This window comes from Anas acuta, chromosome 5 (genome assembly GCF_963932015.1).
Source record: "Anas acuta chromosome 5, bAnaAcu1.1, whole genome shotgun sequence".
NCBI classification, from domain to species: Eukaryota; Metazoa; Chordata; class Aves; order Anseriformes; family Anatidae; genus Anas; species Anas acuta.
The window spans coordinates 6,292,934-6,310,406 of record NC_088983.1 but is presented as its reverse complement, the minus strand read 5'-3'; the positions used below and the strand labels follow the sequence as shown (position 1 = coordinate 6,310,406).

Sequence of the window (17,473 nt, the reverse complement as noted above, 5' to 3'; positions counted from 1 at the left end):
CCCAGCAGCCCCGCCGGGCCGGGCAGGTACGAGCCGCCGCGGGCAGCACCTGCCCCGCACGGCTGGGACGGGGCCGGGCGGGGCAGCTCCGGGTGTAACTTGGGGGGTGGGGGGGGGGGTGAAGCGGGAGGGGAATGGGGGATAACGGGGGGTGAAAGGGGTGAAGGGGGTGAAGGGGGTGAAGGGGGTGAAGGGGCAGCCAGCAGCGGGCTGAGGCGAGCCCCAGCCCGGCGGGGCAGCGCCGCCTGAGGCGCCCTCGCTTTTCATCTCCGCGAGCGGTTCCACATCTTTATTATTTTGTATTTTTTTATTTCTCATTTCTTTTGGTCCTTTTTTTTTTAATTATTATTCCGTTTCTTCTCCCTTTTCACTCCTTTTTAACGCCTTCTCCCTCGCTCCGCCCGCGGGGCTCCAGGTGGAGGTGCCCGTGAGGAGGAGGAGGAGGAGGGAGAAGGGAGGGGGGGGGGAGGGAGGAGGGAGGGGGGAGCGGGGCCGTTTGATTGACGGTTGCCATGGGGACGCGGGAGGCCCCGCCCCCTGGCGGCGGCTCAGCCAATGGGCGGGCGCGGCCGGGGCAGCGGGCGGCGGGGCCTTATAGTGTTGCGGCGGGGCCGGGAGTCACGCTGGGGGGAGCGGCGGAGCGGAGCCCGATTGCACGGCTTGGCCACGGCAGCGGTCGTTAATGGTCGGTGCGTGGCCGGGAGGAAACCTGATCGGCTAGCAGCCGGCCGAAAGGAGGAGGAGGAGGAGGTGGAGGAGGAGGAGGAGGAGGAGTGGACTTTGCAAAGAGGAAAAAAAAAAAAAAAAAAAAGGGGGGGAGAGGAGAAAAAAAAAAAACAAGGAAAACAAACCATGTCTTCTGCCTCCCCCACGGCCGAGATCACGAGCGCGGTGGAGATCAAGCAGGAAAATGTGATGGAAATGCTCTCCGAAGCCGTGCCCCCCGACGGGGCGGCGGCGGGAGCCCTGAACCCCGCGGCGCCGCCGCCCCCCCCCGCCGCCGCCGCCCCGTTCCCCATGGAGCACGGCGGGGAGGAGGCGGCCGCCGAGCAGGTCCTGCTCCACACCGAGCTCCTGGCCAGGAACCACCACGCTGCGGCCGCCGCCTCGCCTTCCTCCTCCTCCTCCTCCTCGTCGTCCTCCTCCTCGTCCTCGTCGTCCTCCTCGTCGTCGTCTTCCTCGCAGACCCCCCTGGCTTTCTCCCCGGACCACGTCGCCTGCGTGTGCGAGGCGCTGCAGCAAGGTGGGAACCTGGACCGCCTGGCCAGGTTCCTGTGGTCTTTGCCCCCAAGCGATCTGCTACGTGGCAACGAGAGCCTGATGAAAGCCCGGGCGCTGGTGGCTTTCCACCAGGGCATCTACGCCGAGCTCTACAGCATCCTGGAGAGCCACAACTTCGACTCGTCCAACCACCCGCTGCTGCAGGAGCTCTGGTACAAAGCTCGCTACACCGAGGCGGAGCGAGCCCGGGGCAGACCCCTGGGGGCGGTGGACAAGTACAGGCTGCGGAGGAAATACCCTCTGCCCAGGACGATCTGGGACGGCGAGGAGACGGTGTACTGCTTCAAGGAGAAGTCCCGCAACGCGCTCAAGGAGCTCTACAAGCAGAACCGCTACCCCTCGCCGGCCGAGAAGCGCAACCTGGCCAAGATCACCGGGCTGTCCCTCACCCAGGTCAGCAACTGGTTCAAGAACCGCAGGCAGCGGGACCGCAACCCTTCGGAGACGCAGTCCAAGAGGTGAGCGCAAACTTTTTTCTTTCTTTTTTTTTTTTTTTTCTTTTTTTTCCCCCCCCTTCACTTCCCCGCCCCCCATCTCGCCGCCTTCCCTTTTCCCGGCTCTTTCTTCCCTTCGCAAACATGGCGCTTACCTTCGCCGTGCCCCGGCCTCCCCTCCTTCCCCCCCTCCCCGCTCCCCCCCACGCCCGCCCAGCCCCGCGGGGAGGCGGCCACAAGGAGAACTTCTCCTCCGGGCCCCCCCCCTCCCCAGCCCCTGGGGGGGGGTGTGGAAGGACGAGGAGAAGAGGGACACACACACACACACACACACGCTGTTTGTTTCCTCGTTGTTTTTATTTAACGATTGCGCCTGACAGAGTTAATCATTGACGCGCGGGGGTGTGGGGTCCCGCTCTGTTTTGAAACCTGACTCGGGAGCGGGCCGGGCTCGGGTTTCAAGAGCCGGGGGTTGGTGGGGGGGGGGGGGAGGAAAAACGGGGCCGGGCCCGGTCTGAGAGAAACCGAAATGGGCCTCGGGGCCTCCGAGCAGCCCCCCCTGGGGATCGGGAGCTTCTCTCGGTTCGGCTCGGGGAAGGGGAAACTTTTATCCCGGTGCCCCCCCCCCCGCTCCCTCTCCCCGGTGTCGGTGTCGGAGCGGCCGGGGCTGAGGCGGGCAGGTGGAGGTGACCTCCGCGGCTCTGCCCTCCCTCGGAGGGGAGGGAGAAAGAGAAAGAAAAGAGCGGGGAAAGGAGGAGGAAAGAGAAGGGAGAAAAAAAAAAGGCAAAAAAAAAAAAAAGCAGCGGCAGCAGCGAGAAGGGCCCCAAGGCATTTCTCAACCAAGGGCGCGATTGTGCAGCCGCGGCCCCCTCTCCTCGGGACACATCAAAGGGCGGAGGGGGAAGGGAGGGAGCAGCCAAAAAAATGCGAGCCCGGGCGGACAAGTCAGCAAAAAAAAAAAAAAAAAAATAGGCGCTGCTCCGGCAGGAGGGGCTCTGCGGGTCCCCCTCAGCCCCCCCCTTGGCTGAGGCAGGGCCTCCCCCGCCGCCCGTGGGCCTCCGGCGCTGCCTGCGGAGCTCGGGAGGGTCGGGCTGGAGCTTCCTGGCCTGCCTCTACCTCCCCAGGCTGCCACGGAGCAAGTTCCCAAATGGCTGCTCCCGGGGCCGCCGGGTTGCTCTCACACGTGCCGCCCCCTTTCTTGGGGTGGTGGGCCCGAGGCGGTCACCCCCAGGTTGTTTGGGGTAGCGGGCGGCCGAGGGGGGGTCTGTTTACAAGGCTGTAATGCAGTCTGTAAAGTTTCACGCCGGCCGGTGGGCGGTTTTGGTGTGTTCTGGTCTAAGAAATCCTTGCCTCGATCTCAGGCTGCTTTTAAAACACGCTTTGAGGCAAAGCATATGAAATAAAAGCGATTTGGACAAACTCCTCCAACCCGTATCAAAGCAAGGCGTCTCCTTTGGTCCAGAGCTCACTGGTGTGCCGTGGTAATGCAATGTCATCTCTCCATCTCTTCCCCTAGCGAGTCAGACGGCAACCCTAGCACGGAAGATGAATCCAGTAAGGGGCAGGAGGATTTATCTCCACATCCGCTCTCCAGCTCGTCCGATGGAGTTACCAGCCTCAGCCTTCCCAGCCACATGGAGCCTGTGTACATGCAGCAGCTTGGAAACACTAAAATAGCCTTGAGCTCATCTGGTGTCTTGTTGAATGGAAACCTTGTGCCTGCCAGTACTTCTCCTGTCTTTCTCAATGGTAGCTCTTTTCTTCAGGGACCCAATGGTGTAATTCTCAATGGACTCAGTGTGGGGGCTTCCCAGACAGTAACTTTAAATTCACCCAAAACCACTTCGAGCGTTGTGAGCAACGGGGTATCCATTACTGACATATTGTCGTCATCTTCAGAAGATGTTAAGGACTTCAAACTCCTTCAGGCTTCAGTCCCTAACACAGCAGCAGCCGCCACTTTCAGCCCCAGCAACATACCGGTCTCATTCCCAGGATTGATACCAAGCTCAGAAGTGAAAAGGGAAAGCGTAGAAACTGTTGCTTCCCAAGATGGAGGCTCTGTAGTTACTTTTACTGCTCCTGTCCAAATAAACCAGTATGGCATTGTCCAGATCCCTAATTCAGGAACAAATGGCCAGCTGCTGAACGGAAGCATCGGTTTTTCTTCTCTGCAGCTGCCTCCTGTTTCTGTGGCAGCTTCACAAGGTAAAAGTTTTGTTTGTTACAGGGAAAGCTACAAGAGAAAATGGGGGTTGGGCACACCTCGTATTTCAGGACCTATAATACTTTTCCTCTGATGTACCATCATTGTACCTTGGCCCCAGCTGCGCACAGTACATCAAGTACTGTTTTGCGTTCCTTTATAATGTGTCCCGCATCCTTCTCTGTGGATTATGCTCCTGGGTAGGAGCATAATTACATATTACATGAGAACCGAGCTTCTTTACCAAGAGCAGGGAAGGAAATCTGGTGTTTTACACTCTTTTTATCTCGTACTGTTCTCTGAAGCCCATGGTATTAATCTTTACAAATGTTTGTCAATTTTACACGTTTCAGTAATTCAAAATATTCCCCATTTGCTGTTGAATTTTTTTTAATGAGAAAGTTTATAAAAATGAAAACTGCTGCAGCTGGAAGCTGTTACCGTTGTTGTTCTTGTGGTGGTTGTCTTGTGTGCTGTTTTTTTTAACCAAACCATTTCATAAATAAATTTTAAATGACTATAGACACAACAAGACCAAGCAGTTACACTCATACGCTTTCTGTCCTATAATTAAGAACGATTAAACTGCAGGGAAACAATAGGAGTATGTAATAGCTTGTAGATACAAAATGCAAGGGTATTTGGATAGAACTGCCCTCAGTCCAAGGGAAATATGTCATCGCAGGTTCACATGCCAAGTGTGCAGGCTCCTCCCCGAGTTTGTTTTAGAGTTTGTCTTAACATACCATAGAGTGAAGCTTCTGGCCAGGGAGGAAGAATCGTAGGGAATGCAACTCCAGCTCTGGATTGTTATTTTGAAGCAGGTCAGTTATAAAGCAGAACTGGAAAGCGTTGTTACTTATTAACCACTGTATCTTTGGTTATGAAAATGATTAAACTTGAATGAATTGCTGTAGTTCCAGGAGCACTACAATGAAAATCAAGTGGTGCTCTCATTAGCTTGTTTCAGTCAAATGTGTGCAGGGAGTTAATTGCTGTTGCTGTTAAAATAACATAGGAATGCTGAAGCTGTACAGACACACTTTAAATGGGTACAAAATTACAAAATCCTAAAATGTGGCACTTACAGTCACTGGAAATTACTGGTAATTAGTTTAACCAAGATTAGAAAGCATCAGACATTTGGTCTGAATACCACCTGTAATTACAAAAGCTGTTTAATCCACATGCTCCAAGGTATAAGCTGACAGCCAGCAGAGCTGAGAAAGAAAGTTCTGTCCCTTAATATGGGACAATCAGGGCGTAATAAGCCATGCACTGAAGATTTTTCCCCAGTGTTGAAAATACCAATTCCCACCAGAGACTGATCCACCATATGTCTAGTCTGGTGCAGAGAAAAGTCAAGAGAGCTGGTTTGCTGCTTTGATTTCTCTCTTTTTTTAACATGAGAAGGATGGATAGCTTGCTGCACGTTCCAAGTGAAGTGCATTGCGGACTGTTTTAAGTAAGCTGCAGTAAATGATACGTTATTGCCAGGTTGCCTCACTTTATTCTCCTGGTTTACACATATGAGTAAATCTTTCAAAAAATCATCACGATTGATTAATGGAAATAAACAAGGACCTAAACTATTCCCCTGGTGAGATGCACCTTCAGTGCTGTTAAAAAAAATTGAGGTATCTCCAATTGTACTCTCTTAAATATAATTATTAAAGAGCTTTTGAGAAAGAGAGGTGTTTAAAGTGAAGCCCTGTCCCAAGAGCCAGCATATCTTATTTTAGGAATGGTCCTAACAACAACTAAGAAGGCATGCCCAGTGAAACCAGCTTCAGGTCTTGGCTGGCCACCTGTTCTTGCCCTGGTTAGCTGGGACATCGTGTGAGCAGTCCCATGGCTTTCTGACAGGGTAGCTGCTCGCTGGGTGGCTTTACACCGTTTGGTGGCTAGAGTGGGGTGAGGCTTCTAGAAATAGGCGATGAAGCAAGGTGAACGGCACCGCATCTAAATGCCTGACTGACTACAGAGGCAGCCTGGTAGGAGCTGCTGTTTGAACTTTTCCCTGCAGGTTACTCAGGTAGATTCTGCCCAGCAATAGCGTGTTCTATGTGACGTGTCTACGGTTTCCCACACACAAGTTGGAGTCTGTCACCGAACTATCTTTAATAGCTTTTCATGCTGCTATTCTTAGATAGAAATTGAGTGGTGGCAACTAGCGAGGGCCAAAGCACGTTCATTTTAATCACGTGGCTAGGGACTGTTTGCCCCTTAATGAGAGCCTGAAAGAGACCTAATATACCAGAACCATTTTTTTTTTTCTTTCTAGAAGCGGTTTCTATTAACAGAAGCTTTTATTTCTTCATACCAAATTTTCTCTCACCTGTTATAAGCAATGCTGTTCTATGTTGCATGAAATATTGGCATATGTACATACCTCAAAGATAAGAGGACCAAAGTGTCTTAAGAAAATGACTGCAGAGCTCCCTGCCAACTGTAATCTGTATTTTCCTCTCTTTTGCTTCCCTCTCCCTAGGTAACGTTTCAGTAAATCCTAGCACATCTGATGGGGGAACTTTTACGAGCGACTCTTCAACGGTGCAACAAGGAAAGGTTTTCTTCAGCCCCCTCACTCCAAGCGCGGTCGTTTATACAGTTCCCAATTCAGGTCAGACGGTAGGATCTGCTAAGCAAGAAGGACTGGAGAGAAGCCTTGTGTTTTCTCAGTTAATGCCGGTCAGTCAGAACACGCAACTAAACGTAAACATGTCTTCTGAAAATATATCCAGCGGAGGACTCCAGTACCTGGCCTCCTCGTTAGTGAATGTAACGCCCTCACATAATTTTTCCCTCACACCACCCACTCTTTTAAATGCTGCAGAACTGAACTCTGGTATCTCAGAGAGCCAGTCCATGTCATCGCCTGTAACCAGTACCTCTACCGTGATATCTATCAGCAACACTAACTATGCAACCCTTCAGAACTGTTCGCTCATTACCAGTCAAGATCTCTTGTCCATTTCTACAGCACAGCCCGCACTTGGAGAAATAGTTTCTGCAACCGGAGACCGTGTCAGCCACCCGTCTGCACAAGTACATCAAGATTTTGTCAGAGAGCACAGGTTGGTTCTGCAAGCTGTACCCGATGTCAAGGAGAATTTCTTGCCTAATTCGGAAAGTAAGTCAACTGGCAACTTAATGATGCTGGATTCAAAATCCAAATATGTTATGAGTAACATGGTTGACACGGTTTGTGAAGAACTGGAAACGGACAAAAAGGAGCTTGCCAAACTGCAGACAGTTCAGATGGATGAAGATATGCAAGACTTGTAATTTTTTTTTTGCTTTCTGTTTCACTAGATAAGTCTCCTGTTGAGGCCCTAACAAGCACCAAGAGGGGTGTTTGGTTGTGTTTGTTTTTTTTTTTTTCATTTAAAGAAAATAGAAGAACATTTACATGGTCTGAATTAATGTACAGAGGAATCTCCGGCAATGGAATTAGGTTGCCGCACTTGGTTTGCATGCAGTATTCTCTTTTAAGCAGATTAAAGGAGAAAGGAAACGCCAGGGGAAGTACCAAACGAATGGGTACAGGTTTGGCTAACTGCTACTCCGCTGATAATTTAAGTAGACTCTCCATAGTACAACATGCTCTCAACAGTAAGTATACACTCCTAACATTAGGTAGAAAACAAAAATCTCGCTCTGAAAAGGTAGAAACGATGCAGTCATTTTCGCTGTTTACTTCTAGTCCATGGGCATTGAAAAATTTTTAAGAACTCTAGACGATACCTCACAGGCCACTTTTTTGTTGTCTGAGGTTAAGAAACGAAACAAAATCATGAATAATCTTGTTACTGGTGTGTTTGCTTTTTTCCAGCAGACTTGTGTTCATACCAAAAATCTCGCATCAAACACTTACAGGTTTCTAAATGCTACAGCTAGCATTTTGTCAGTGCACCAGAAAAGCATCATCTGAAACTCTAATTATGCAACTCAGAAGCTTTCTCTCCAGTATGAATGTAAATATTGTTTCAGTTCTTATAAAGGAGACTTTTTTTTTTAAATTAGTACAATGGATTTTATTTATGGTTTATGTTCCCTTTTACTTTAGACACAGTGCATTGAAAAGGAAAACGTTTTCTGGCTGTTTAATTTATTTTTATTGTTTGAGCAGGAAGTAAACGTAGTTATTTCTGACAAGGTTTTACTTTTTTTGTAGTTTTTCAAGCAATAGACTGTAAAAGTAAAATGTTAATCACACTGAAGCTAGAAGATGAGCTCCCAGTCTCACAAACCCAGGAGGTCCTTGTCTCTACCCCCTCTGTCTTTGTGTTCAGGGGTTTTTTGTTTGTTTTGTTAGTAATTTGCAAATTAGTTGAACCTTTTTTTTTTTGTGTATTTTTTACAGAATTCCATGTGCCTTTCTTCCTAGTGGCCTTATCTTTGTTACTAAAGCACAGTAGCAGGAGGAATACAAACACTGACTTGCAAATATCCGTCCTCAGGGCCAAATCCTGATGCCTTACTTTTGCAAGTAGACCTGCTGACTTCAGTGCCCCTACTTGCACGAGTAAGAAGAAAGAGTTAAAGTCTTTTGGTCGTGGTGGGTGACATTTACCAGCGGTGCAGGGAGCCAAAGATAGGTTCTCTGCGCCGCGTAAGCTGGGCAGGAGGAGTCAGTGGAGGGCCCACGGGCAGCACAGCCGTGTGGAGGGAAAGATCTTGGCTCCTGCCTGGGGCAGATGAGTGTGAAAGGTTGGCTGGGCGGGCCAGGGAGGGGAGTCCCGTGTTTACACGGCCCCCTTGGCCAACCAGCCCATGTGGGAGAGTTTCAGCTGCTCTTCAGCAAGCAGGCCCCCATCCAGGAGTGCACTTAAGCGTGTATTTATGTATCCTTCCAGAATAAGCAGCGCGGGGGCTGACGGTGGGGGCTGCAGCTGCCCAACAGGTCCCTCCCTCTTCGCCCCTCCGCCGGGGCAGCAGGAGCAGGCAGGCTCGAGGCAGGTGGAACACATTTCGCCTTTCCTCCAGAGGAATTTTTGTAGCATGGAAAAGCACATCCTTAAGCTTTAAGAGAATAATAATAATACTACAGGTGTATAAAAATGACATGCTGTTAGTCTTTGTGTTTCTGTTTTATTTGTATCTCTTATTCTAATGTGAATATATACAGTAGCTAAGGCATGTATTCATCCTCACCGGGGGCCTGGTCCGGAGCCTTTGGAAAGCAATGGGAACGTTTTTCATACACTTCCGTGGGCTCCGCATCAGGCCCAAGACAAAAAAACACTCGTAAAGGACAAAAAAAAAAAACAAAATTGAAAGGAAAGAGAACAGAGGTAGCACATCCCAGTCTGTTTCTGTCTTGGTTTTTACCTGGTTCCATGGAAAGACTTTAAGGACCGAAGGCATGGACATCCTGGCTGTTGTTTTGCACTATATCCAAAGCAGCATGTTTTGCAAGGTATTTTGTGAAATCTCCAAGCTGAGCTCTGCTGGTGAGCGCTGTAGTTTTACACCATGAGCCAGAGAGTCTGGGGTTGCAGGGAAAAGTGCAGAGAAAGGGAAGAGCAAGCGTGCAAGGCATGCACTGTGCAGCTCTAAGGAGTCAGCAGTGCCTTGCAAACAGCAGCAGCCCATAAGCAGTTGGCTGTCCCCACATGCACCCAAGCAAAAAGGGTGCCCAAGGCAGGCGCTTTAAAGTGGAGATTATCACAAGCAGAACATGGAGCTGTATGTTCCCCTGGCACAACTTCCTTGACGCTCAGGGGATCTCTGTGTGAGCAGGGAATTGGATAGTCCAGAGCTCTCCTCTCTGCTCTGGGGGTTTATCTGAGTACCTTGCTGGGCTCCAGCACGGACACTGTGCTCCCCCCCTCTTCTTCACCTGTAAAACCAAGATGATGATGGTCACAGTAGCCATATCTGCGTTGCATAAATTGATCAACTGTTTGGAAAATTGGAAGGACCCTGTGTTGTCGCATTAATGGAGAACGTGTGCATGGAGCGAGAGCTGTGCGTGGCTCTGAAGGGGTTGTTCAGGGCTTGACATTTGGTCTGTGAAGCTCGGATTATGTTTAAAGGCAAGCTAGAGAATACTTCAGAGCACTCTGTCAGTTGTTGAAGCAATCAGGTCCCATAAATGAAAAGACTGTGGTGTTACGCCAGTACATTACTTTTTTTTTTTTTTCCTCCTTTGCATTCATTGTGTTACTGAGGCTCTGAATCCCATGGCTTTGCAGCACAGTTGATGTAAAAACTGTGCGTGTTGTTACAGTGGTGCGTATCTTGGAGTGTCTGGTACTTCAAATAGGAAACCTCCCATTCCTTTGGGGGAACGGAGGATGTACGTAAAAGCAGCGGTTTGGGACAAAGTAAGATTAATCTATTTGTCTTCCAGATATCGAGTAACTTATTTTGTTACTAGGTTTTTCTCTTTCTTTCTCCCACTGAAAATAAGTGTCATTCCCTCCAGATGATGTAGGTGTAACCTCATGTTTTCTGCAGGTACATATGCACAATATAAAGACTCATTGCACGGTACAGTGTTTTTAAAATAGATATTTAAATGGTAGTTTTCCTCCTACTGTAAATTAAGGGTTGGGTTTTGTGGCCCTCAAGCAAGAAAGCTAACGGCCCTACCGAGACAGTACACAAAGCCCCGAGCAGCATCTGGGGCCAGATCTTCAGCTGCTGTAAATAAGGCATTGCTCCACTGTTTCCTGACTGAGGATTTTACGTGGTGTTTAGGAGATACGGATGCTCATCTCCCACGTGCATTAATGGCAGTGAGCATCCTGAATCTCACAGACAGTCCCTGTTACCCTGTTCTGTTTAAGTGGAAACTCTGTCTATCCTGCGTAAATACTTCTCCTCCCTCCCTGTTACGGATGAGAATAAAGGATCATTTCAACTTCACGTATGTTTGTAACTTGTAAGTCCACTGGAAATCTTACAGGAAACGTTGCCAAATTCTACTACTTTTCTGGTCCCAGACTCGGCTTGGAAAGATATGCTTAAAGTTTAACCAAATTCCTACAAAGCATGAACGTTAAAAAAAAAAAAGTCTTTGTTCTTTACTACTTTTAATTAAAGCTGCCTCTATTTCACCCAGACTTTTGCAGAGAACCAGAAATGTACCGAATCACATGCTCTGTCTGGACTATTTGCAGCATTATTCCTGTGGTCTTACCTAAAAGGACATTTCAGCCACATAAACGGTGGGCATCTATCGGCCAGGTCCTCGGCTGGGACAAACGAGCACAGTTCCACTGACTAATGTCATTTCACCCCAGCTGAGAATGTGGTCCATGCATTTCACTGGAGTTGGATCAGGGACGGATTTGGCCCGGTACGCAGTGGCAGCACGAAGCGGTTCACTAGGCTGATACTCAGACAGTTATAACTGAACAGCAACCATCTATCCAAGCATATACCTCTTTCCATTTATTGCTTTACCCTGCCTGTGGATTCAGGAAGACGCATTCAGAAAGCTATTTTCCCCAGAAGTAAGCCTGGAAGCATCTTTAGAGTTGTCATTATCAAGATTAATGACAATAATGGGGAGATTCACTGCAATAACCGTGGTCAGTTAAATTAAGCGAGGCAGAATTTGGCCCCATGTGCACAGGAACTTTTCCTGTATGTAGATTTCCAGTGCCTGTGCACTTTTCTTACCAAGGACAGACGAACAGCCAACGGGGTGCACCCCTCCGGTTTCACACGAAACAAATGTGCAGAACTCCCAGGGGCATGAATCCTGTAGTGTTTGTGGTCAAGCAGCATCTCAAATCATGAAAAATAATAATTCTAGTAAGTCCAGAAACAAAATCAATGACATTTTACAAGCAAGGAGACCTGAAGTCTTCCTGTATCTCCTAGCAGTTATTATCTTGAAGGATTTTATATCTTACTTGTATGTTTCATATAATTTAAAACTAGCTTCTTACATTTCTGAACTCAAGGAGGAGGGTGAATCTCCTGACTTTCGGGATTCACGTTCAGAGGATGTTTGTTCTTTTGCTGCATGTACTGTTTGTCCAGAACTAACCAGTTATTTCTGTGATATGGGTTTATTGTGCCTTACAACAAATAAGAAATTTAAGCGGAATGTACGCATTAGAGGAGGGAATAATCAGAAGTCTTTACTGCACTGTTAGATGATGCCGACCCAGAGTGTATCATCAAACGTAGCTGTGCTTAATTACCCAACCAAAGAGATCTAAAGTATGTATGTTTGTTGTACTGTAATAGGGGTTTGTGCCTGGACAATTAAGTGTTTTATTTGTATTCTGAGATGATGTGAACTTATTTTTCTAAACACTATACTGAATAAACTTTATATTTATACACATCTTGTGTAAATATTTCTCTTTAGATACAATATCTGAGGGCTTTGAATTTTGTGTTAAAAGAGCAATCTAAAGTAGCAACTTTGCTGTTGGTGACTCACTGTGAGGGTGATGGCAACTGTGAACGCCTGTGCTGCTCACAGAGTTGATCTGAAGCCTCCCTAAGCTAGAATGAGGGTTTCTGTTGACTTGAACGTTTTTTTTTTCAGACCCTAACGTGGCTTCTAAAATATTACATTAAAAAAAAAAACAAATCTATTTCTAGGCATTAAATCTGTGTCTCAAACCAAATTTATACTGTAATTAAGAAAATACTACTGCAATAAATTCCACACACTGCTTAGGACTGGTCAGTATTTACTCACAGCTTTCTTGGCAGTGGGTCACTTTCTGTATCAGGGTTTCTTTCTGGATAGGTAAATCCCTACTTACTAAATTTGTTGAAAACATTCTTTAGAACATTGCACTTAGTACCAGACCTGGCTTGGGCAGACTTTAGAGAACAGCCTGAAATTTATTCTTTACCCTCAACACTTAAGGATTTAAATGAAGTATCTTAAAAATAATTTAAAAAATAATAATCCCTGCACCAAGAGCTAGGATTGCCCAGATGCTGTTTTGATGCCAAAGTGAGCAGCACAAAGTTCAAGCTAAGTTGTACATCCTTATTGTTTCCCTTACTGAATCCGTATACCCATTACAGATCCATTACACATTTCCACCCCTTAAATTGCATTTGGCCCCAAGAAGCAAGATGAGGTCTGCAAGATTTTTTTTTTTTTCCCCAAGAGTTCAGATCCAGTTGGGTGTAGCTATCACATTTTCGGTCACCAAGCCCTTACCTTTCCTCACCTTAAGTCACAATTCCTGCGTCTTTCCCATTTATCCAGCAGTGGCACACGTCTTGCTCACTCCGCAAGCACCGCTGGTCACAGTTGGGTAGTGAAAGGCAGCGAGCAGCCTCCCAAACTCGAGAGCATCACCGTCCCTCGCTGGCCTGCGGTTCAGTCCGCTCACACTGCAGCTGCTGAGATAAAGCCACTTACCTGGGAGCAGCCCAAAGGTAAAAAGAGACAACTGTGCTGTTGCCCAACTCCTTTTCCTTCCCAGACACAGCGTGTGTGACTCAGTCCTGTCCGTATCACTTACTTTTGGCATGGCACAGGTTTTCCCTGAGTGGTAGGACTGTAATAATATTTTCCTGCCCGTGGGGGCTGGCTGCAGTTCCCAAATACCTGATCGATCCCTGGACAGCAGCTCCGGACGGCTTTGCTTGGACCTAAGGGGCTGAAGCCATCCTTCAGTGAGCAGCTTCTTGCCTTAAGCTTGCCCCTGGAGCTCACCGTTGTCCTTTTAGGTGGTGGGACAGAACCACTGCTGCCGGGTCGGCTCCAGCTCAGGGAGATCCCTTCTGGCTCCGCAGCCCCCCTGCTTGAGCAGGCAGAGCGCAGGAGTTGGAGGGCAAGCGAGAAGCGGAAAGTCTCTGCCTATGCAAATGTCAAAATTCTCCCTGAGCAGCCACCCATGCGGTATGCAGGATGAATCATGTCCTAACGGAGCACATTCCTACTACTTTGGAGGGCTTTGCAGATGTGTTCCAGGTCACCCTAGGCGAGAAAACCACACACAGCCATGGTTACTTGTTCCCTGGCAGCTTGTGCGCAGATGGAGAAAGGGGGACAGCACCTTCCGAAGGGTGGGCAGCCTGCTCCCGGAGCCAAACCCTTTTACGCGGGGCTGGGGGATGCTGGAGGGAGGACCAGGGGCTGCCAATGCAGGAGGGAGCTCAGCTGGGAGAAAGCTGTGCTCGGGCTGACGGTAGGGCTCGGCGAGACAGGCTCTGATCTAGCACGGAGAGTAGCTGGGAAGGGAGGCAACGCTGAAAGACAGTGCTTTTTATCCTCCCTTTCTGGCTGGGTTTTCCCTCCTGCGAGATCAGAGGGGAATTTTTGCTGCTCGGAGGCAGAGAGTGGGTCAGTAAAACAAGACCTTAACAGAAGTGCTTGCGGCTTGGACAGCGGAGGTCTCCTCGCGAGGCTGCATCCCCCTGCCTTGGTGACCTCTGGCTGCAGAAGTCTTTGGGCTGGAGGCGCAGGACAGTATATCTCACTTATGGATACAGATCACATTTTTAATATAGAAATACATTTTAGAAGGAAAATGATTCCCAGAAATAGAAATTCATCTGCCAAACAATGTGCACATAACTGACTTTACACTCGGAGGTGCCAGAAAGTTCAGGAATGAGACCAACAATAAAAACCAACACACGTGTGAAAAATCTACTACATTAAAGCCAGATTCAATAAAAATAGCACCTACTTTATATGCTGCAGAAGCTGGCACGAGCCTGCAAAAGCAGAAGGAAAAAGATAAAATGTTCAGAAGTTGCACACAGTCCAGAGAAATCAAGCAGCGCTGGCGCGGGGCTGATGGTTACTCAATAACTCATGTACAATATTCTCCTGTGTAAGTACTTTAATTCTTCATCCTGCTACTTCTCGGGCAGAAAGACCCAATTTGGAAGGCTCTGGGCTGATCAATAAGCTTTGTTGTTGCAGCCAAAGTGCTTTACGATATATCTTACATTACCCAAAAGGACCCAAGAATGCTACAGCACCATTTTCTTTCCTGCTCTGCAGACTGACATCCAATTATTTCAGCGGGGTAGCCGTGTCCCTTACACCGCTCGCAGCTGTAAAACGCAGCCCCTCCCCTGAGGAGCTCACAGCACGCAGAAACAAAAGAAACGCAAGCTGGGGAGGAGGGAAGACGAGGGCAGAGAGAAGAAATAACTTGCCCAAGGTGATGCTGGAAGTCAGTGGCAGAGGCGGGTTGCAAACCCAGGTCTCTGCCTCCCCCTGTTGCTTTGCCCACTGGCTCACGCCGCCTCCCGAGGAGCCAAATCCAGCTCTGATGCAATGCCCCCTGAAAGCAGCAGGAGGACTTGCTGCTTATGCCAGAGCAGAGCCTGCTCCATTCATTTATTCACTATTTACAGCCGCCTGCCCATGCCAACCGACAGCAAGCCTCGAGCGAAGCCCTCACGATAAATTGGCTGGCCCTGGACTTCCCAAATCGCTGAAACCGGACAGAGACGGAGCCTGCAAACTGCTCCTGAGCAACTGCTCCTGCGAGGATCATCCCGTGGAGGTGAGGTGTGCTCCAGAGCTCCTTGCTTCCACGTCAGGGTGGCCTGGGAAAGGCTTCCTTCAGCTCCCACCTAGCCCGAGGAGCAGAGGGAGAGATGCTCTCGGGAGGTGAGGTGGGTTAAGCCGGAGTCCCAGCTGCGCCTGCTCTTGCAGTGGTTGCAGAAATAATAAATCAAGAAGAAATGACCGCTAAGAGCCTACCCACATCCTGGGAAGATGCAGGGATTTTGCTGTTCACCACTCTCTGAGCAAACGAGGGCAGGCAGGGGAATCATAGGCAGTTGTGGAAAGCAACACAGCACATACCAACCTAAAGACATTTGCAAGGGACATACAAATCCAAGGGACATACAAATGCACAGCTCACACCTGTGGCAAAAAGCAGTGCTTGTTGTGCTGTATGCATGCGGTCAGCATTCACCAGATTAAGACTTAAAATATATATCTATATATCCACTTTAATTTCTCCTGTATGCTAGGAATGACATTAGCTTCCTAAAGACTTCTATAACCTTTTTTCTTCTCTTGGATATAATAATGTTCTTCCCAGAGCTTCTAAACTAGCTGTGTGCAGTCAGCCTTGCTGCATCCCGCATCACTTGCAGGTTTTTATCTCCCCCCAATTTGTCCCAAAGGCAGCCCACACCAGGCTGAAGAAATACAGCACGCTTAAGTGTGTCCAGGAGGACAAGGACTGGGCAAGAGACCCAGCAGTTCCAAAAACAAGGGTACCTGGAAGCCGGATGCCGACAGCAGCCTATTTCCAGGTATTGCTTTATCAAGACCACTCCGGCTGTCCTGGAAGCGCTCCCAGGAGCAGGGCGTGCTGTGCATACCGGGCACGGGCTCCTTGCACCCGCTGGAGAACAGCCCCTGCCTCACTGCAGCTGCAATTTATGGGGTAGAGCAGTGCCAGGCTCAAATCTGGATGGCTTCTGCTTCTAGGAATAGCTCCTTAGAGCCACTGGGTTTTGTGCTTGTGGGTTTTTCGCTGATTTTTTTTCCCCCCCTTTTGTTCCCCCCTCTTTTTTTCATGCAATCTAAAGGCAGGGCTAGCCCGAATATCAAGGCAGAATAGCTTCACCCCATTTCTGCAAAACCTCCATCCCAGAACATGAGACTCCTTAACCAGTTGCTCTTGGTTTACATTTGCTGTCTGGTTATAGCAGCAATTATTGCCAGTGTATACATAGCTCAGCAGTGCTCCTGTGTCTTTCAAATTTCTTCCCAAAGATCTGGATTTTTACAGTTCAGGCTACAAAAGCAACACTTGTTCAGGTGAATGATACTCATACAGACAAAGAATTGTCATTACAGATGGCCAGAAATACAGTACAAAACACATTTCATGTCTTAACTGTTTTCAATTCTCAGAATCTTTTCAAAAAGCTATGATAAACTCAATATGACTGGGATATAAACAGCTGCTATAAACAGAGATTCATAAGACTAGAAGGCAATAGAAAAGCCATACCTAAGCACAAAATGAGACAGCACGCCAGCTTAGGCTTTGCCAGAGCTGAGTCCAGAAGTGTCTCCTGCCCAGTGAGCTCAGCAGTTAGGAACATAATGCAGGACAGCATAGACCTCCTTCTCAAGAGCCTAATATCACTTGTTATCACAGGCCACCACCTTTAAGAACCCATTGCTCCACCTCTGCAGCCAGCTGTTCCCCATTTGCAATTTGGGTGACCAGTTGTTGCTGCCCAGGTGCCCACTGCATGTCCCCACCAAGTCCCTGGGTCCTCAACCAGTGACACTGGTGCCTCCTAGGTTTTCCTCAGCTGGGTGTATTTCCTGTATTTAACACACACACCCTCTTTCGAAGTCTGGGGTGTTCCTGAAAATACTGATTATATATACATATACATATATATACACATAGATCCTGGTGTTTTGACCTGGAACCAAGAGATCAGCACAGCTTCAGAACAATTTCCCACCCATCCTATAGTGGCTCTGCCCAGACTGCATTTCCACAGTGCATTTAGGCATGGAGCAGTATAAAAATGCTGATGACTGACAAGCCATAGTATACCTTACAGCTCTTCCTTTCCCAAATAGCATGGCATGCCGTCAAGAACAGTGAGA

General features: G+C 48.4%; 1 protein-coding gene and 1 long non-coding RNA gene across 3 annotated transcripts; one reads left to right on the top strand and one right to left on the bottom strand.

Moving 5' to 3' along the window:
- Positions 1–186: 186 nt before the first annotated feature.
- Positions 187–12,230, top strand: LOC137856763 (homeobox protein SIX4-like). The gene is made up of 3 exons (XM_068682467.1): positions 187–1,739; positions 3,232–3,923; positions 6,413–12,230. The coding sequence occupies exons 1-3, from the start codon at positions 556–558 to the stop codon at positions 7,207–7,209; spliced, it is 2,673 nt and encodes an 890-aa protein (XP_068538568.1). The 5' UTR covers positions 187–555; the 3' UTR covers positions 7,210–12,230.
- On the bottom strand, positions 7,931–17,246 carry LOC137856768 (uncharacterized). Of its 2 annotated transcripts, XR_011096766.1 has the most exons (5): positions 16,857–17,245; positions 14,553–14,580; positions 13,380–13,837; positions 13,083–13,276; positions 7,931–11,664 (listed from the first exon to the last, which is right to left on the bottom strand). It is a non-coding gene; the product is annotated as an uncharacterized lncRNA (long non-coding RNA). The 2 variants fall into 2 exon arrangements; XR_011096765.1 differs by having other exon boundaries at positions 13,083–13,837; positions 16,857–17,246.
- Positions 17,247–17,473: the final 227 nt, after the last annotated feature.